General features: G+C 51.2%; 3 protein-coding genes and 1 long non-coding RNA gene across 4 annotated transcripts in view; 3 read left to right on the top strand and 1 right to left on the bottom strand.

Moving 5' to 3' along the window:
* LOC311328338 (caskin-1) overlaps nt 1-1,116 on the top strand; it is a gene marked incomplete at both ends in the record, with an annotated part of 40,178 nt that extends 39,062 nt beyond the window's left edge. Inside the window, 2 exons of the mRNA XM_084462324.1 lie at nt 1-132; nt 1,017-1,116. The exon at nt 1-132 is cut by the window's left edge and continues 112 nt beyond it. Coding sequence (XP_084318450.1) covers nt 1-132; nt 1,017-1,116 — 232 coding nt within the window. The remainder of the gene's footprint in view (nt 133-1,016) is intronic.
* Nucleotides 1,117-7,248: 6,132 nt separating this feature from the next.
* On the top strand, nt 7,249-13,597 carry LOC311328334. The gene is made up of 9 exons (XR_014631204.1): nt 7,249-7,324; nt 7,415-7,730; nt 9,657-9,703; nt 10,200-10,278; nt 10,922-11,010; nt 11,504-11,658; nt 12,420-12,574; nt 13,255-13,333; nt 13,523-13,597. It is a non-coding gene; the product is annotated as an uncharacterized lncRNA (long non-coding RNA).
* Nucleotides 13,598-17,786: 4,189 nt separating this feature from the next.
* On the top strand, nt 17,787-18,079 carry gng13a (guanine nucleotide binding protein (G protein), gamma 13a; the record flags this gene model as incomplete). The annotated part of the gene is made up of 2 exons (XM_084462329.1): nt 17,787-17,884; nt 17,974-18,079. The coding sequence occupies 2 exons, from the start codon at nt 17,787-17,789 to the stop codon at nt 18,077-18,079; spliced, it is 204 nt and encodes a 67-aa protein (XP_084318455.1).
* A 564-nt stretch (nt 18,080-18,643) lies between these two features.
* The window catches only part of chtf18 (CTF18, chromosome transmission fidelity factor 18 homolog), an 18,648-nt gene continuing 17,291 nt past the window's right edge, over nt 18,644-20,000 (bottom strand). The window contains exons 20-22 of the mRNA XM_084462320.1: nt 19,761-19,859; nt 19,163-19,229; nt 18,644-18,829 (exon numbers count right to left, since the gene is read on the bottom strand). Of these exons, the coding sequence (XP_084318446.1) occupies nt 18,708-18,829; nt 19,163-19,229; nt 19,761-19,859 (288 nt within the window). The 3' untranslated portion in view covers nt 18,644-18,707. The remainder of the gene's footprint in view (nt 18,830-19,162; nt 19,230-19,760; nt 19,860-20,000) is intronic.

The following is a 20,000-nucleotide window of genomic DNA, read 5'->3' as shown; positions in this document are numbered from 1 at the left end:
CCCCTCACCCCCCCTTCTGTCCCCCGGCCCCCCCAACGCCTCCCCCCCCCACAGCCCCGCCCCCTCCCCCGGCTCTGCCCCCCACCCTGTCAAACCGCCCCGAGCCTCCATCGCCGGGCTCTCCATCGACCTGCTGGCTCCCACAGAGGGGGGGGGGAGCGGAGAGGGAGGCCAGCCTGGAGGGGAGAAGGGGAAGGAGGAGAGGAGAGGAGAGGAGGAAAGGAGAGAGGGAGCGGAGGAGGAGGAGGAGGTGCAGCAGAGGCTGGAGGAGGCCAGCGCCACCCTGGCGACAGCTCTGCATGAACACAAGATACTCCAGGACTCACACAACAAGTGAGTACACACACACACACACACAAGATACGCCAGGACTCACACAACAAGTGAGTACACACACACACACACACACACACACACACGATACACCAGGAGGATACACACACACACACAAGATACGCCTGGAGGACACACACACACACACAAGATACGCCAGGACTCACACAACAAGTGAGTACACACACATACACACACACAAGATACTCCAGGACTCACACAACAAGTGAGTACACCCACACACACACACACACAATACACCAGGAGGACACACACACACACACAAGATACGCCAGGAGGACACACACACACACACAAGATACGCCAGGAGGACACACACAACAAGTGAGTACACACACACACACACAAGATACGCCAGGAGGACACACACAACAAGTGAGTACACACACGCACACGTGCGCACACCACACACACACACACACACACACACACAAGAACACACTTACCATAACACACACACCTTAATAGACACTCACTCACTCACTCACTCACTCACTCACTCACCATATCACACACACACATTCTGACCCTGTGTGACCCTCTCTCCTGTGTGACCTCTAACCCTAACCCTAACCCTCTCTCCTGTGTGACCCTCTCTCCTGTGTGACCCTCTCTCCTGTGTGACCTCTAACCCTAACCCTAACCCTCTCTCCTGTCTGTAGTTCCCTGGAGGAGAAGACATCGTTACCCGTCAACATTCTGGACGACATTGGCAGTATGTTTGACGACCTGGCCGACCAACTGGACGCCATGCTGGACTAGCGCCCCGCCCCTCCAGGAGTCAGCTCTGCCCCTGACTCCTCCTCCAGGAGTCTCAGCTCTGCCCCTGACTCCTCCTCCAGGAGTCTCAGCTCTGCCCCTGACTCCTCCTCCAGGAGTCACAGCTCTGCCCCTGACTCCTCCTCCAGGAGTCTCAGCTCTGCTCCCCACTAGACATAGGATTTATACATTAGACTACTAATAGATGGAGTACAACAGTATATATATATATATATATATATATACATATGACACTAGATACAGTAGACCACCATAGATGTAGTACTACAGGTTACATAGTACAAAGTACACAGTAGACCACTAAACGTGGAGTACAGGGAGACCACTGTATACTAGTATTACAGTAAATATAGCACACTATATACTAGTACTACAGTAAACATAGCACACTATATACTAGTACTACAGTAAACATAGCACACTATATACTAGTACTACAGTAAACATAGCACACTGTATACTAGTACTACAGTAAACATAGCACACTGTATACTAGTACTACAGTAAACATAGCACACTGTATACTAGTACTACAGTAAACATAGCACACTGTACACATACTAGACCAGATACTCTAGAGATGACATCATCCATCTGATTTGGAGGCCACACCCACACAACCTCTGACCTCTAGAGCACAGCCAATTACAGCAGAGTCCCGGCTGGGTGGACAGAAAAGCACAAGCATCTTCCTCGTCATCTTCCTGGAGATCGTACATCATCTGGAACACACACACACAGACACGCACACACACAGACACGCACACACACACACAGACACGCACACACACACACAGACACGCACACACACACACAGACACGCACACACACACACAGGACTTGCATAAAAAGTGTGTGCACAATTCTTCAGATCGCGTGTACGCCATATGTCCCATAGTCAGCGTTGTTGTTCACTGTTGTTGTTTATTGTCGTAGTTGTTGCAGTAGTGTGGGTGTGTGTTATTGTGTCATTGTTGATGTTGTTGTTGTTGCTGTTGATGTTGTTGTTATTGTTGTTGTGTACCGGGCCCCTGCAGCTGGTCTCTATGAGCCAGGACCCAGTGTTTCACTTTGATATGGTGACATGATATGATCTAATACACACAATACACAAGACTGATACACACAATACTACTAGGACTGACTGATATACACAATACTACTAGGACTGACTGCTGGACATATTCCTGCTCCTCAGACTGGTTGTTGGGTTAGGGTTGGGTTAGGGTTGGGTTAGGGTTAGGGTTAGGGTTAGGGTTAGGGTTAGGGTTGGGTTAGGGTTAGGGTTGGGTTAGGGTTAGGGTTAGGGTTGGGTTAGGGTTAGGGTTGGGTTAGGGTTAGGGTTAGGGTTAGGGTTGGGTTAGGGTTAGGGTTAGGGTTAGGGTTGTTGGATTGGCAGCAGGCAGGCTCAGTGGTAGAGATCCGGCTCCACAGTAGAGGCCTGTGTATCTGGGGGTACGTGAGGGTCCCCTACGGTCATCGGAGGTGGCACATGTCAGCTCTGTGTGGACATACGCATACCTACAAGACAAGTCTGCTACAATCTACTGCTGTCCATTTACTGCACATGTGGACCGTAGTATAAACAGAACCACCACGCGTCTGGGGACAGTAGTATAAACAGAACCACCACGCGTCTGGGGACAGTAGTATAAACAGAACCACCACGCGTCTGGGGACAGTAGTATAAACAGAACCACCACGCGTCTGGGGACAGTAGTATAAACAGAACCACCACGCGTCTGGGGACAGTAGTATAAACAACCACCACGCGTCTGGGGACAGTAGTATAAACAACCACCACGCGTCTGGGGACAGTAGTATAAACAGAACCACCACGCGTCTGGGGACAGTAGTATAAACAGAACCACCACGCGTCTGGGGACAGTAGTATAAACAGAACCACCACGCGTCTGGGGACAGTAGTATAAACAACCACCACGCGTCTGGGGACAGTAGTATAAACAACCACCACGCGTCTGGGGACAGTAGTATAAACAGAACCACCACGCGTCTGGGGACAGTAGTATAAACAACCACCACGCGTCTGGGGACAGTAGTATAAACAGAACCACCACGCGTCTGGGGACAGTAGTATAAACAGAACCACCACGCGTCTGGGGACAGTAGTATAAACAGAACCACCACGCGTCTGGGGACAGTAGTATAAACAGAACCACCACGCGTCTGGGGACAGTAGTATAAACAGAACCACCACGCGTCTGGGGACAGTAGTATAAACAGAACCACCACGCGTCTGGGGACAGTAGTATAAACAGAACCACCACGCGTCTGGGGACAGTAGTATAAACAGAACCACCACGCGTCTGGGGACAGTAGTATAAACAGAACCACCACGCGTCTGGGGACAGTAGTATAAACAGAACCTCCACAGCCGTCCGCTTGGCAGTTTATCCAAGGCTTAAGCTTCTTTCTACTGTCTAACCCTATAACCCTATAACCCTAACCCTTCTCCAGTCTCTCCTCTCCACCCTCGCATCTCTCTGTCCTCTCCGGTCTCTACTTCATTCTCTCCTCCGGTCTCTACTCTGGTCTCTACTCTGGTCTCTCCTCCGGTCTCTCCTCTGGTCTCTCCTCCGGTCTCTCCTCTGGTCTCTACTCTGGTCTCTACTCTGGTCTCTCCTCCGGTCTCTCCTCTGGTCTCTCCTCTGGACTCTCCTCTGGTCTCTCCTCTGGTCTCTCCTCTGGTCTCTCCTCCGGTCTCTCCTCTGGTCTCTCCTCCGGTCTCTCCTCTGGTCTCTACTCTGGTCTCTACTCTGGTCTCTCCTCTGGTCTCTACTCTGGTCTCTCCTCTGGTCTCTCCTCTGGTCTCTCCTCTGGTCTCTCCTCTGGTCTCTCCTCTGGTCTCTCCTCCGGTCTCTCCTCTGGTCTCTTCTCCTCCCTCTCATCTCTCTGTGCCTTTAGTGTTTCCTCTCTGAGATTTGTGGCTCTTGGTTTTATTGTTTTGGCTGAAACATTTATCCCCTTCATAGACCCTTCATTCATATACCCTTCATAGACCCTTCATTCATAGACCCTTCATAGACCCTTCATAGACCCTTCATTCATAGACCCTTCCTTACACCCTTCATTCATAGACCCTTCCTATACCCTTCATTCATAGACCCTTCCTATACCCTTCATTCACAGACACATTCTTTCATAGACCATTCATAGACCCTTTCTATACCCTTCATAGACATTGTAATATGCCTCTCATAGACCCGTCATATACCTTTCTTATACCTTTCATAGACCATAGACTTTATATATGCCTTTCATAGACCCTTCCTATACCCTTCCTAGATCTTTCATAGACCTACATACACCTTTCAGAGATCCTTCCTAGACCCTTCCTATACCCTTCCTAGTTTCATAGACCCTCCTGTCCGATGGTCTTCCTGTAGCTAGAACAACAGAGCCATGTTTCACCCTCATGGACAATTTTATTTTTATGCTCTTTCAAAAAAGCTGTAAGGTAAAGTACAATGTATTAAAGTGAAATCAAAGTGACTAAATGTGAGTAAAGTTGAGCTGATGTGAAGCTGAGGTAGTGTTGTGTGGAGGTGTGGTGGATTGAATGAGTTGTATGAGTTGTACAGCTGTAAACAGAATAAACGTTTAAGTTAACCCCTTGTGTCTCTATTTGCCTGTGTTCTGCTTAACTGTCTCTCATTACACCACGCACAGCTGATCTCCATGGCATAACCCTAACCCTAACCTCACAGTGATTGAATTTACATTTCTCAATAGCTCTCAACTCGATGCTACTGTAGCTAGTCGCTCCACTAGCTCCCGCGGAGAGATGAACAAGATTCAAGATCCGGTCTATTATAAGGAATTCTCTGAGAACGAGATTAGATTAATCATTTAATAATGAAGTGAAACATTACAGATATGGTGAATGTGCAACTCAAACATGGTGCGACTCAACATCAAACATCTCTTGGGTGAAACAACATAGATAAGAAGTATAAACTTCTAGTAGTATAAACTTAAAAAAAAAAAAAAAGTATCAAGGTAGTCTTGAATAGAAGTCTTGGGCAAGGGCTCCATCTGGTGGCCGACGTGGAAGGCGGCGGCTAGCCGTGCCTCAGCAGGCCTCAGCAGGCCTCAGCAGGCCTCAGCAGCTCAGCAGGCCTCAGCAGGCCTCAGCAGCTCAGCAGGCCTCAGCAGGCCTCAGCAGCTCAGCAGGCCTCAGCAGGCCTCAGCAGCTCAGCAGGCCTCAGCAGGCCTCAGCAGCTCAGCAGGCCTCAGCAGGCCTCAGCAGGCCTCAGCAGGCCTCAGCAGCTCAGCAGGCCTCAGCAGCTCAGCAGGCCTCAGCAGGCCTCAGCAGGCCTCAGCAGGCCTCAGCAGGCCTCAGCAGGCCTCAGCAGCTCAGCAGGCCTCAGCAGCTCAGCAGGCCTCAGCAGGCCTCAGCAGCTCAGCAGGCCTCAGCAGCTCAGCAGGCCTCAGCAGGCCTCAGCAGGCCTCAGCAGGCCTCAGCAGCTCAGCAGGCCTCAGCAGCTCAGCAGGCCTCAGCAGGCCTCAGCAGGCCTCAGCAGCTCAGCAGGCCTCAGCAGGCCTCAGCAGCTCAGCAGGCCTCAGCAGCTCAGCAGGCCTCAGCAGGCCTCAGCAGGCCTCAGCAGGCCTCAGCAGCTCAGCAGGCCTCAGCAGGCCTCAGCAGCTCAGCAGGCCTCAGCAGCTCAGCAGGCCTCAGCAGCTCAGCAGGCCTCAGCAGGCCTCAGCAGCTCAGCAGGCCTCAGCAGGCCTCAGCAGGCCTCAGCAGGCCTCAGCAGCTCAGCAGGCCTCAGCAGCTCAGCAGGCCTCAGCAGGCCTCAGCAGCTCAGCAGGCCTCAGCAGGCCTCAGCAGGCCTCAGCAGCTCAGCAGCTCAGCAGGCCTAAGCAGGCCTCAGCAGGCCTCAGCAGGCCTCAGCAGCTCAGCAGGCCTCAGCAGCTCAGCAGGGCTCAGCAGCTCAGCAGCTCAGCAGGCCTAAGCAGGCCTCAGCAGGCCTCAGCAGGCCTCAGCAGGCCTCAGCAGGCCTCAGCAGCTCAGCAGGCCTCAGCAGCTCAGCAGGCCTCAGCAGGCCTCAGCAGCTCAGCAGGCCTCAGCAGGCCTCAGCAGGCCTCAGCAGCTCAGCAGCTCAGCAGGCCTAAGCAGGCCTCAGCAGGCCTCAGCAGGCCTCAGCAGCTCAGCAGCTCAGCAGCTCAGCAGGCCTCAGCAGCTCAGCAGGCCTCAGCAGGCCTCAGCAGAGCTTCCCCCAGATGGAGTCCCTGGTACTCAGCAGAGGACCAGACGAGCGAGAGGCGGCGCAGGGGCCGGATGGAGGGGCGAACCTGCGAGGATCAGAACGAGACTGAGTGATTGTGCAGCAACCTATATATACGATTATGGCAGCAGATAAGCCTGTCATTGGTGAGTGAGAATCAAAGAGTGAGCGTGTGTGATAGATGAAACGGATGTGATTGGTTCTGGCAATATTAGCGTGTTGTAGAGCCGACCCATGAATTTTAGGGCAGGAGGTGGTAGGGGTGGGGGTGGATCTGGGGGTAGCTGAGTGGAGAGGTAGGATACGGGGGGTGCTGATGGAGAGGTGGCAGGCTGAGTGGGAGGTGGAGGCGAGAGGGAGGCATTTCCATGGGATCCAGGGGAGTGTTAGGGGGGAGAGGGGCGCCCTGGGAAGGGGTAGGAGGGAACAGGTCATGATGACCAGGCTTCGGCTTGGTCATTGTGGCCTGGCCTGGGACCTGGCCGGATGGGGAAACATGTGGATGGTCTGTGTATCTGTGGGGGGAGGGAGACGGTGAGGCATGTCATGTTGGAATGCGGGAGGTACAGGAGGGAGAGGGCAGATATGTATAATCAGGTAGTGAGGGTGGGGGAGCCAGTTGTGTCTCTGAGGGTCCTTTTGGGCCATGGGAGTCACCAGTATGAGGTGGGGAGGGCGGTGGCAAGCTTTATGTTCGCTACTGGCCTCCATCTTAGGGTGTGAGGGTCTGGGACGGGTGTAGTACCGTGTCTGGCCAGGGAAAGGCAGTAATACGCCACGTCGGCGTCTAGCCTGCCAGAAACTAAATGAAGAAGAAGAAGAGACTTTAAATACCTCCCACTGACTTGCGACCGGTCTCTGACCAAGGAGAACGTGGTCGCTCGTTCTGCTCCGTGGATGCACTGGGTTAGGGTTAGGTGGATGCACTGGGTTAGGGTTAGGTGGATGCACTGGGTTAGGGTTAGGGTTAGGGTTAGGTGGATGCACTGGGTTAGGGTTAGGGTTAGGGTTAGGTGGATGCACTGGGTTAGGGTTAAGTGGATGCACTCCCTAGTCAGTGTGTAACATGTGCTCTCTAGCACTACTAACATGTGCTCTCTAGGGTTCTCTAGGGTTAGTGCTCTCTAGGGTTCTCTAGGGTTAGTGCTCTCTAGGGTTCTCTAGGGTTAGTGCTCTCTAGGGTTCTCTAGGGTTAGTGCTCTCTAGGGTTCTCTCGGGTTAGTGTTCTCTAGGGTTAGTGTTCTCTAGGGTTAGTGTTCTCTAGGGTTAGTGCTCTCTAGCACTACTAACATGGCGAAGGCGAGCTCTGCACAAATCAAGAATCATGAAATCACCCGGAATTACTTGGTAAGCAAATTAGAGACGGAAAGACTGGCTGGGTGGGAACTTTTGGGTTGAGAACCACTATTTAATGTTCTAGTAACCATGATGGGACGAGCGTTTGTGCCATGCTAGAAACCTGACATGCATCTTAGAGGGCTACTGGGCTAGCTAGACTAGACTAGATCTTAGAGGGCTACTTGGCTGGCTAGACTAGTGCTAGATCTTAGAGGGCTACTTGGCTGGCTAGACTAGTGCTAGATCTTAGAGGGCTACTGGGCTAGACTAGTGCTAGATCTTAGAGGGCTACTGGGCTAGCTAGACTAGTGCTAGATCTTAGAGGGCTACTTGGCTGGCTAGACTAGTGCTAGCTACATGTTTATCAATCGAGAACATTTGGCTAGTGCTGGTAACTTAACAGTTTAGCTACCTTGACATGGGTGTGTTGGATAGCTAGTGCTCAACTAGCCTCGACTAACGCGAAATGGCGGCCAGCTGCGTCTTGAAAGCGTCTAGTTGGCCCGTGTGCTAGTATAGCTAGCCAAGCCAGAGTATGCTAGTATAGCTAGCCAAGCCAGAGTGTGCTAGTATAGCTAGCCAAGCCAGAGTGTGCTAGTATAGCTAGCTAGCCAAGCCAGAGTGTGCTAGTATAGCTAGCTAGCCAAGCCAGAGTGTGCTAGTATAGCTAGCCAAGCCAGAGTGTGCTAGTATAGCTAGCCAAGCCAGAGTGTGCTAGTATAGCTAGCCAAGCCAGGTATGCTAGTATAGCTAGCCAAGCCAGGTATGCTAGCTACACGTACTTTCCCGTCGGGGACCAATGAAGTACCATCTAGCTACCTGCTAGCTAGTCTAACGTCTAACCAGGCAGCTAGCTAGTGTGAGGGTTAGCTAGCTAGGTGCTGTGAGGGTTAGCTAGCTAGTGTGAGGGTTAGCTAGCTAGTGTGAGGGTTAGCTAGCTAGTGTGAGGGTTAGCTAGCTAGTGTGAGGGTTAGCTAGCTAGTGTAAGGGTTAGCTAGCTAGTGTGAGGGTTAGCTAGCTAGTGTGAGGGTTAGCTAGCTAGGTGCTGTGAGGGTTAGCTAGCTAGTGTGAGGGTTAGCTAGCTAGTGTGAGGGTTAGCTAGCTAGTGTGAGGGTTAGCTAGCTAGGTGCTGTGAGGGTTAGCTAGCTAGTGTGAGGGTTAGCTAGCTAGTGTGAGGGTTAGCTAGCTAGTGTGAGGGTTAGATAGCTAGTGTGAGGGTTAGCTAGCTAGGTGCTGTGAGGGTTAGCTAGCTAGTGTTGGGGTTAGCTAGCTAGTGTTAGGGTTAGCTAGCTAGTGTGAGGGTTAGCTAGCTAGTGTGAGGGTTAGCTAGCTAGTGTGAGGGTTAGCTAGCTAGGTGCTGTGAGGGTTAGCTAGCTAGTGTGGGGGTTAGCTAGCTAGTGTTAGGGTTAGCTTGCTAGTGTTAGGGTTAGCTAGCTAGTGTTAGGGTTAGCTAGCTAGGTGCTGTGAGGGTTAGCTAGCTAGTGTGAGGGTTAGCTAGCTAGTGTTAGGGTTAGCTAGCTAGGTGCTGTGAGGGTTAGCTAGCTAGTGTGAGGGTTAGCTAGCTAGTGTTAGGGTTGGCTAGCTAGTGTGAGGGTTAGCTAGCTAGTGTTAGGGTTGGCTAGCTAGTGTTAGGGTTAGCTAGCTAGGTGCTGTGAGGGTTAGCTAGCTAGGTGCTGTGAGGGTTAGCTAGCTAGTGTTAGGGTTAGCTTGCTAGTTCGCCACGCCAGTCTAGCACCACGTGGGCGGACTATCGTGACTAGCTCCGTAGCTAGCTGAGACTAGCTAGCTTTGTGGAACATTTTAGATTACCCAATGATTTACTAAACAATCTTATTGATTTGGGAGTTATGGAGCAGGTTGGCATAATGGGTTTTGCTATACGTGAGTCATTGTGGCATTGTAGCAGTGCTGGCTAACTCTCTCCTCCTCACACAGGGACACGCAGGAACTGGGATGAGGTCACGATGCTGTCCGACTATCAGGTAAACCTGCTGCTCATCACTGAACACACCCCTAATGAAAGAGCCTGTGATGACAAAACTAAATAACTTTTCTGACACCTCGTATGAGAGCTCCGGCTCCTGATTCTAGCGCTGCTCTGAGGCTCTGCTCTTGACTAGCTGTGGACCGCTGTCTGGAGAAGATGCACACTGCCTCCCCATCATCTCTCCCTCTCTCTCTCCCCATCTCTCCCTCTCTCTCCCCATCATCTCTCCCTCTCTCTCTCCCCATCTCTCCCTCTCTCTCCCCCATCATCTCTCTCTCCCCATCATCTCTCTCTCTCCCCATCATCTCTCTCTCTCTCTCTCTCTCCCCCCATCTCTCTCTCCCCCATCATCTCTCTCTCCTCCCCCCATCTCTTTCCCTCCCTCTCCGTCTCCTCATCTCTCTCCCTCTCCTCATCTCTCTCCCTCTCTCCGTCCCCACCATCTCGCTCCCTCCCCATCTCTCTCCCTCCCCATCATCTCTCCCTTTCAGGTGAAGCAGAGGTCTGATGGAATGGAACCTGATTGATCAGTGCGGTCACAACGTTGACCAACTACGTCACGACTATCAGGTAAACCTGCAGCTCATCACTGAGCACACCCCTAATGAAAGAGCCTGTGATGACAAAAACTAAATAACTTTTCTGACACCTCGTATGAGAGCTCCGGCTCCTGATTCTAGCGCTGCTCTGAGGCTGAGCTCTTGACTAGCTGTGGACCGCTGTCTGGAGAAGATGCACACTGCCTCCCCATCATCTCTCTCTCTCCCCATCTCTCTCTCTCTCTCTCCCTCTCTCTCTCCCCCCATCTCTCCCTCTCTCTCTCTCCCCATCATCTCTCTCTCTCTCTCTCCCCCCATCTCTCCCTCTCTCTCTCCCCCATCATCTCTCTCTCTCTCTCTCCCCATCATCTCTCTCTCTCTCTCTCCCCATCATCTCTCTCTCTCTCCCCATCATCTCTCTCTCTCTCTCTCCCCATCTCTCCCTCTCTCTCTCCCCCATCATCTCTCTCCCTCTCTCTCTCCCCCATCATCTCTCCCCATCTCTCTCTCTCTCTCTCTCCCCATCTCTCCCTCTCTCTCTCCCCCATCATCTCTCTCCCTCTCTCTCTCCCCCATCATCTCTCCCCATCTCTCTCTCTCTCTCTCTCCCCATCTCTCTCTCTCTCTCCCCATCATCTCTCTCTCTCTCTCCCCATCATCTCTCTCCCTTTCAGGTGAAGCAGAGGTCTGATGGAATGGAACCTGATTGATCAGTGCGGTCACAACGTTGACCAACTACGACCAACTACGTCACGACTATCAGGTAAACCTGCAGCTCATCACTGAACACACCCCTAATGATGGAGCCTGTGATGACAAAAACTAAATAACTTTTCTGACACCTCGTATGAGAGCTCCGGCTCCTGATTCTAGCGCTGCTCTGAGGCTCTGCTCTTGACTAGCTGTGGACTGCTGTCTGGAGAAGATGCACACTGCCTCCCCATCATCTCTCTCTCCCTCTCTCTCTCCCCCATCTCTCTCTCTCTCCCCCATCTCTCTCTCTCTCTCTCCTCCCCCCATCTCTTTCCCTCCGTCTCCTCATCTCTCTCCCTCTCTCCGTCCCCATCATCTCTCTCTCTCTCCCCATCATCTCTCTCTCTCTCTCTCCCCATCTCTCTCTCTCTCTCTCCATCATCTCTCTCTCTCTCCCCATCATCTCTCTCTCTCCCCATCATCTCTCTCTCTCTCTCCCCATCATCTCTCTCTCTCTCTCTCCCCATCATCTCTCTCTCTCTCCCCATCTCTCTCCCTTTCAGGTGAAGCAGAAGTCTGATGGAATGGAATCTGATTGCCAAAGGACTCTTCGACATGTGGACAGGAGGAGCTGGCGATCGAACCGCCGAGCCTACGATCATTGGACGACCCGCTCCACTTCCTGAGCCACAGCCGCCCTTAAGATCAAGACTATCAGGTAAGAGTGCTGCTTTTCACACTTCTACATGATGGAGCCTGTGATGACAAAACTAAATAACTTTTCTGACACCTCGTATGAGAGCTCCGGCTCCTGATTCTAACACTGCTCTGAGGCTGAGCTCTTGACTAGCTGTGGACTGCCGTCTGGAGAAGATGCACTGCCTCCCCATCATCTCTCTCTCTCTCTCTCTCCCCCCATCTCTCCCTCTCTCTCTCCCCCATCATCTCTCTCCCCCATCATCTCTCTCTCTCTCTCTCTCCCCCCATCATCTCTCTCCCTCTCTCTCCCCCCATCATCTCTCTCCCTCTCTCTCCCCCCATCATCTCTCTCCCTCTCTCTCCCCCATCATCTCTCTCCCTCTCTCTCCCCCATCATCTCTCTCCCTCTCTCTCCCCCATCATCTCTCTCTCCCTCTCTCTCTCTCCCCCCATCTCTCCCTCTCTCCCCATCATCTCTCTCTCTCTCTCTCCCCATCATCTCTCTCTCCTCCCCCCATCTCTTTCCCTCCCTCTCCGTCTCCTCATCCCTCTCCCTCCCCATCTCTCTCTCCCCATCATCTCTCTCTCTCTCTCCCCCCATCTCTCCCTCTCTCTCTCCCCCATCATCTCTCTCTCTCTCTCTCTCCCCATCTCTCTCTCTCTCTCTCTCCCTCCCCATCTCTCCCTCTCTCTCTCCCCCATCATCTCTCTCTCTCCTCCCCCCATCTCTCTCTCTCCCCATCATCTCTCTCTCTCTCTCCCCATCTCTCTCCCTTTCAGGTGAAGCAGAAGTCTGATGGAATGGAATCTGATTGCCAAAGGACTCTTCGACATGTGGACAGGAGGAGCTGGCGATCGAACCGCCGAGCCTACGATCATTGGACGACCCGCTCCACTTCCTGAGCCACAGCCGCCCTTAAGATCAAGACTATCAGGTAAGAGTGCTGCTTTTCACACTTCTACATGATGGAGCCTGTGATGACAAAACTAAATAACTTTTCTGACACCTCGTATGAGAGCTCCGGCTCCTGATTCTAGCGCTGCTCTGAGGCTCTGCTCTTGACTAGCTGTGGACTGCTGTCTGGAGAAGATACACACTGCCTCCCCATCATCTCTCTCTCTCTCTCTCCCCCCCCATCTCTCCCTCTCTCTCCCCCATCATCTCTCTCTCTCTCCCCCCATCATCTCTCTCTCTCTCTCTCTCCCCCCATCATCTCTCTCTCTCTCTCTCTCCCCCATCATCTCTCTCTCTCTCTCTCCCCCATCATCTCTCTCCCTCTCTCTCCCCCATCATCTCTCTCCCTCTCTCTCCCCCATCATCTCTCTCTCTCTCTCTCTCCCCCCATCTCTCTCTCTCCCCCCATCTCTCTCTCTCTCCCCCCATCTCTCTCTCTCTCCCCCATCATCTCTCTCTCTCTCCCCCATCTCTCTCTCTCTCTCTCCCCATCTCTCCCTCTCTCTCTCCCCCCATCTCTCCCTCTCTCCCCATCATCTCTCTCTCTCCCTCTCTCCCCATCATCTCTCTCTCCTCCCCCCATCTCTTTCCCTCCCTCTCCGTCTCCTCATCCCTCTCCCTCCCCATCTCTCTCCCTCCCCATCTCTCTCTCCCTTTCAGGTGAAGCAGAGGTCTGATGGAATGGAACCTGATTGATCAGTGCGGTCACAACGTTGACCAACTACGTCACGACTATCAGGTAAACCTGCTGCTCATCACTGAACACACCCCTAATGAAAGAGCCTGTGATGACAATAACTAAATAACTTTTCTGACACCTCGTATGAGAGCTCCGGCTCCTGATTCTAGCGCTGCTCTGAGGCTGAGCTCTGGACCTCTGCAGTCTGCGGTCTGAGAGCTGCCTGCTAACCCTTCGCTCTCTCAACAGGACAGGATCTCCAGGAGCAGGAAGGCACTTCACCTGTATGGGACCATCTCTTGAAAATAAAAATGTATTTGCTCAAACATTCAGAAACATCTGGTCATTTTTATCTGATGGTTAATATTCAAGTGTAACCAAGAAAAATGGGTTGTGAATATTATCCAACATTTATCCAGAAGAGTTTTGTATTGTATCCACTACCTTGAGGGTATTTCTGTTTGTATTTCTGTTTGTATATTATATCATTATGTTCATATCTATATTAGATGATGTATTTTGCTAGAATCCGCACTTGCAACTTGTATCAGCATGCAGAGCAGGTAGCTACTGAGGAACCCTGTTTGTTCAGAGGTAAAGGTGTGTTGGGTCAGTATTATGGATGTATTGTCTAGTCAGGTGAGTGTTGGGTCAGTATTATGGATGTATTGTCTAGTCAGGTGAGTGTTGGGTCAGTATTATGGATGTATTGTCTAGTCAGGTGAGTGTTGGGTCAGTATTATGGATGTATTGTCTAGTCAGGTGTGTGTTGGGTCAGTATTATGGATGTATTGTCTAGTCAGGTGTGTGTTGGGTCAGTATTATGGATGTATTGTCTAGTCAGGTGAGTGTTGGGTCAGTATTATGGATGTATTGTCTAGTCAGGTGAGTGTTGGGTCAGTATTATGGATGTATTGTCTAGTCAGGTGAGTGTTGGGTCAGTATTATGGATGTATTGTCTAGTCAGGTGAGTGTTGGGTCAGTATTATGGATGTATTGTCTAGTCAGGTGAGTGTTGGGTCAGTATTATGGATGTATTGTCTAGTCAGGTGTGTTGGGTCAGTATTATGGATGTATTGTCTAGTCAGGTGAGTGTTGGGTCAGTATTATGGATGTATTGTCTAGTCAGGTGAGTGTTGGGTCAGTATTATGGATGTATTGTCTAGTCAGGTGTGTTGGGTCAGTATTATGGATGTATTGTCTAGTCAGGTGAGTGTTGGGTCAGTATTATGGATGTATTGTCTAGTCAGGTGTGTTGGGTCAGTATTATGGATGTATTGTCTAGTCAGGTGAGTGTTGGGTCAGTATTATGGATGTATTGTCTAGTCAGGTGAGTGTTGGGTCAGTATTATGGATGTATTGTCTAGTCAGGTGTGTTGGGTCAGTATTATGGATGTATTGTCTAGTCAGGTGAGTGTTGGGTCAGTATTATGGATGTATTGTCTAGTCAGGTGTGTTGGGTCAGTATTATGGATGTATTGTCTAGTCAGGTGAGGTCAGTATTATGAATGCTGTTAAGACTTTAATATGTTTTATGATTACTTTTCGCAACCCAGGTTAGCAAGAACACCATAGAGGTTAGGGTTAAGGTCTTCCTTAACCCTAAATGCAATGGTGTTATCGTTAAACTGCGAAACGCATAGACGCGCGGGGGTCACATGGGTAAGATCATTTACAGACCTGAAAATGGTCCTGTTTGCAAAGTCTGAGGTTCTTGAGGTCTGTGTAGACTTAACAGGTCTAAGGTAGACTGGTCCAGTCTCTATCTGTAGGGTTAACAGGTCTAAGGTAGACTGGTCCAGTCTCTGTATCTGTAGGGTTAACAGGTCTAAGGTAGACTGGTCCAGTCTCTGTATCTGTAGGGTTAACAGGTCTAAGGTAGACTGGTCCAGTCTCTGTATCTGTAGGGTTAACAGGTCTAAGGTAGACTGGTCCAGTCTCTGTATCTGTAGGGTTAACAGGTCTAAGGTAGACTGGTCCAGTCTCTGTATCTGTAGGGTTAACAGGTCTAAGGTAGACTGGTCCAGTCTCTATCTGTAGGGTTAACAGGTCTAAGGTAGACTGGTCCAGTCTCTGTATCTGTAGGGTTAACAGGTCTAAGGTAGACTGGTCCAGTCTCTGTATCTGTAGGGTTAACAGGTCTAAGGTAGACTGGTCCAGTCTCTGTATCTGTAGGGTTAACAGGTCTAAGGTAGACTGGTCCAGTCTCTGTATCTGTAGGGTTAACAGGTCTAAGGTAGACTGGTCCAGTCTCTGTATCTGTAGGGTTAACAGGTCTAAGGTAGACTGGTCCAGGTAGACTGGTCCAGTCTCTGTATCTGTAGGGTTAACAGGTCTAAGGTAGACTGGTCCAGTCTGTATCTGTAGCTTAACAGGTCTAAGGTAGACTGGTCCAGTCTGTATCTGTAGGGTTAACGGGTCTAAGGTAGACTGGTCCAGTCTGTATCTGTAGCTTAACAGGTCTAAGGTAGACTGGTCCAGTCTCTGTATCTGTAGGGTTAACAGGTCTAAGGTAGACTGGTCCAGTCTCTCTATCTGTAGGGTTAACGGTGCCAGGTCTACCGGTCTGATATGATTCAGTTCTGTTGTGATTCTAGACTAGTTTAGTCGATTATTGACGTTTAGGCCATTCAATTGACACCGTGTCCATGGTTCTCCCCTCTCACCGGGACCGGACTTGATTTGAATAAGAAGGTACCGGGTTAGGGTTAGTTACCGGACAGGATGTACATGCAGGTGCCCTCGGTCTCTCGCCCCGCCCCTCGTTTGACTACCAAAGCAGCGCGAGGCGAGCCGGTGACATCACGCGCATCCCGGTACCGCAGCAGCGCGAGGGAGCCACTGCCACCGGAACAGCGGATTGATCTCGCGTGCTCGTCTGCTAGGAGAACCAGCCTCTCTGACCTCCCGCCGCCTCCCGGTTCTGATCAAGCGACCGAACCCTTCCGCCGCCTCCCGGTTCTGATCAAGCGACCGAACCCTATCCTCCAGCAGACCGAACCCGAACCCTATCCTCCAGACCGCTCACGGTAAGCACGCTCCGCTCCGTAAACATATCTAGTCCGGTATTACTCGATGTCTACACGGTCTCTGGTCATGATGAAAAGGAAATGACTCATTAGTACTAGTTCAGTTATCAAATAACGGTCTACCGGGCTTCTGTACCGACCAGCATCCTGTCCTCCACTAACCGGGCTTCTGTACCGACCAGCATCCTGTCCTCCACTAACCGGGCTTCTGTACCGACCAGCATCCTGTCCTCCACTAACCGGGCTTCTGTACCGACCAGCATCCTGTCCTCCACTAACCGGGCTTCTGTACCGACCAGCATCCTGTCCTCCACTAACCGATTCTGATGGAGCCGCGAGCGCGCGGATACGGGAATAAACGGGATAAAATCAGACGTTTATGTGAACGCGGTCCGCTGTCTGACCAGGCCTAACCCCCATCCCTACCTCATCCTAACCCTGTATATACCTCATCCTAACCCCCGTCCCTACCTCATCCTAACCCCCGTCCCTACCTCATCCTAACCCCCGTCCCTACCTCATCCTAATCCTAACCCCCGTCCCTCCCTCATCCTAACCCCGTTCCTACCTCATCCTAACCCCGTCCCTACCTCATCCTAACCCCCGTCCCTACCTCATCCTAACCCCGTCCCTACCTCATCCTAACCCCGTCCCTACCTCATCCTAACCCCCGTCCCTACCTCATCCTAACCCTGTATACAGAATAATCCATTTACCAAAGCCGGACAGGCTGTAGACGGAAATCTGCATTGGTTTTATTGACTACGAACGGCTCGTTACCGGTGGTCCCCACAGAGCGCGCGACCTACTTAGGCCCAGAGAGAGAGAGAGAGAGAGAGAGAGAGACCTACTTAGCCCCACAGAGAGAGAGAGAGAGAGAGACCTACTTAGGCCCAGAGAGAGAGAGAGAGAGAGAGAGAGAGAGACCTACTTAGGCCCAGAGAGAGAGAGAGAGAGAGAGAGAGAGACCTACTTAGGCCCAGAGAGAGAGAGAGAGAGAGAGAGAGAGACCTACTTAGGCCCAGAGAGAGAGAGAGAGAGAGAGAGAGAGTACTACTTAGGCCCAGAGAGAGAGAGAGAGAGAGAGAGAGACCTACTTAGGCCCAGAGAGAGAGAGAGAGAGAGAGAGAGAGAGAGAGAGACCTACTTAGGCCCAGAGAGAGAGAGAGAGAGAGATACCTACTTAGGCCCAGAGAGAGAGAGAGAGACCTACTTAGGCCCAGAGAGAGAGAGAGAGAGAGAGAGAGAGAGAGACCTACTTAGGCCCAGAGAGAGAGAGAGAGACAGGACTGTGAGAGAGGACAGGGTGTGACACATTTAATAATAGATTTATAGATTTGGCTGCGCTAATGTTCAGAGTGCAGTAGGCTTTAGAAACAACCACACGTATGTATAATGTATGTGTCCTTGTGTGTGTTAATGTATTGTGTGTGTGTGAATGTGTTGTGTGTGTTAATGTACTGTGTGTGTGTGAGAGCAGCAGGATGGAGGAGCTGGATGTGCCCCAGATGAGGCGGGAGGTGGAGAGTCTTCAGTACCAGCTGTCCATCGGCAGAGAGAGGGCCTCTATCACCGTCACCGAGTCAGTACCCTAACCTCTACACACTCTCACACTCCGCACAGCACTGCGGTATGCTCATGGTGTGTGTGTGTGTGTGTGTGTGTGTGTAGGCTGGTGAAGTGGATCGAGGGCTGTATCTGCGATGACCCGTTCCTGAACCCGGAGCTGATGAGAGCCAATCCCTGGGTGGAGAAGGGCAAGTGTGTGATCCTCTAGTGGACACACACCCCCAACAACACACACAACAAACACACACCCACAACAACACACACAACACATTCACACACAACAAACAACTCACACACTCTTCAGAAGCACACATGAACCCAGAAAACGGATATTTATTTACAAATCCATGTTGATACCACTGCTCATGTATACCTGAGGAGTACACTGCTGTGTGTGTGTGTGTGTGTGTGTGTGTGTGTGTGTGTGTGTGTGCAGCAACTATCTCCAGGCAACAGTAGAAATGGTCAAAGTTACTGTGGTAATAGAGAAGTCTGTAAGGCCCGCCCCCTTTGTCCTGTCACTAATCAGGAAGTTGTAGAGTTCTGTCAGGGTTCTGGTCTGTGGAACAGCTGGTTCTGTCAGCGGCTCTACAGGTTCTTCAAACGTCTCATCTCAGCTGTCTGTTACCGGTGGTTCCCATGGAGACAGAGCCATCTGATGGATAAACATGAGGGACCAGGGAGGCGGGGTCGAGGTCGAGCAGAAAGAGTTTTTATTGGCTGTTTTAACTTTCAATCAGAATAAAGACACATTTTGAATCTGATCTGGTCGTCATTTCTACCCTCATCGACACGATGCAGCCAGGTGTGTGTGTGTGTGTGTGTGTGTGTGTGTGTTACAGCAGCTCTCTGATGTAGACGTTGCGCCGGACGGCGTTGGACACGCCCTCGTTGAAGCGGAACCACACGTTGCTGTTGCCCACCGCGGTTCCCATGGCAACCTCCACACACACCTCACCTGCAGACAGAGTGACCAGTTCATGAGGGATGGAGGAGGAGCTGTGTGAGTGTGTGTGTGAGAGAGTAAGTGTGAGAGAGTAAGTGTGTGTGTGTGTGTGAGTGTGAGAGAGTAAGTGTGAGAGAGTAAGTGTGTGTGTGTGTGTGAGTGTGAGAGAGTAAGTGTGTGTGTGTGAGAGTAAGTGTGTGTGTGTGAGAGTAAGTGTGTGTGTGTGAGAGTAAGTGTGTGTGTGTGAGAGTAAGTGTGTGTGTGTGAGAGTAAGTGTGTGTGTGTGAGAGTAAGTGTGTGTGTGTGAGAGTAAGTGTGTGTGTGTGTGAGTGTGTAGTACAGTACCTGTAGTGGAGGTCTGGGGCAGTTTCTCTTTCGGAGCAACAACTCTGCCGAAGAAATCCACCTCCGGCTGACACACACACACACACACACACACACACACACACACACACACACACACACACACACACACACACAGAGGGAGAACAGAGTTCATACAATGAGGATGGAGTTAAATATGGGATCTCCCTGGAAATCTTATCAAGAACAAGGTCAGCTCCAACACACACACACACACACACACACACCGCTCCAACACACACACACACCGCTCCAACACACACACACACACACCGCTCCAACACACACACACACCGCTCCAACACACACACACCGCTCCAACACACATGCACTCACTCTCTCACACACAAACACACTCACTCTCTCACACACAAACACACTCACTCAGGGTTCAGGGCTGGAGGGTTTAGGGTCTGAGTGTGTTTGTCTGTGTGTTTGTGAGGGAGGGAATGTGTGTGTGTGTGTGTCTGTGTTTGTGAGGGAGTGTGTGAGTGTTTGGGAGTGTGTGTGTGTGTGTTTGAGAGTGTGTGTGTTTGGGAGTGTGTGTGTGTGTGTGTGTGTGTGTGTGTGTGAGTCTCACCCTGATCTCCACGGCCGTCTGTCTAACTATGTTCTCCAGCCTCTGCTGATGGTTCCTGGCTGCAGCTCTGGGCTCAGCAGAACTCAGCTGCTGCTGCTCCTACACACACACACACACACACACACACACACACACACACACACACACAGTTATATTAATGCTGTCAATCGATTAAAACATTTAATCAGGATTATCACAATAATGGGCTGTGATTAATCATGAATAATGTGAATTATGTGT

The sequence above is a fragment of the Borostomias antarcticus genome (assembly GCF_949987555.1).
Source record: "Borostomias antarcticus genome assembly, contig: scaffold_131, whole genome shotgun sequence".
Lineage (NCBI taxonomy): Eukaryota > Metazoa > Chordata > Actinopteri > Stomiiformes > Stomiidae > Borostomias > Borostomias antarcticus.
Note: the sequence above shows the minus strand (reverse complement) of the source record. Positions and strands in the feature narration are given on the sequence as shown.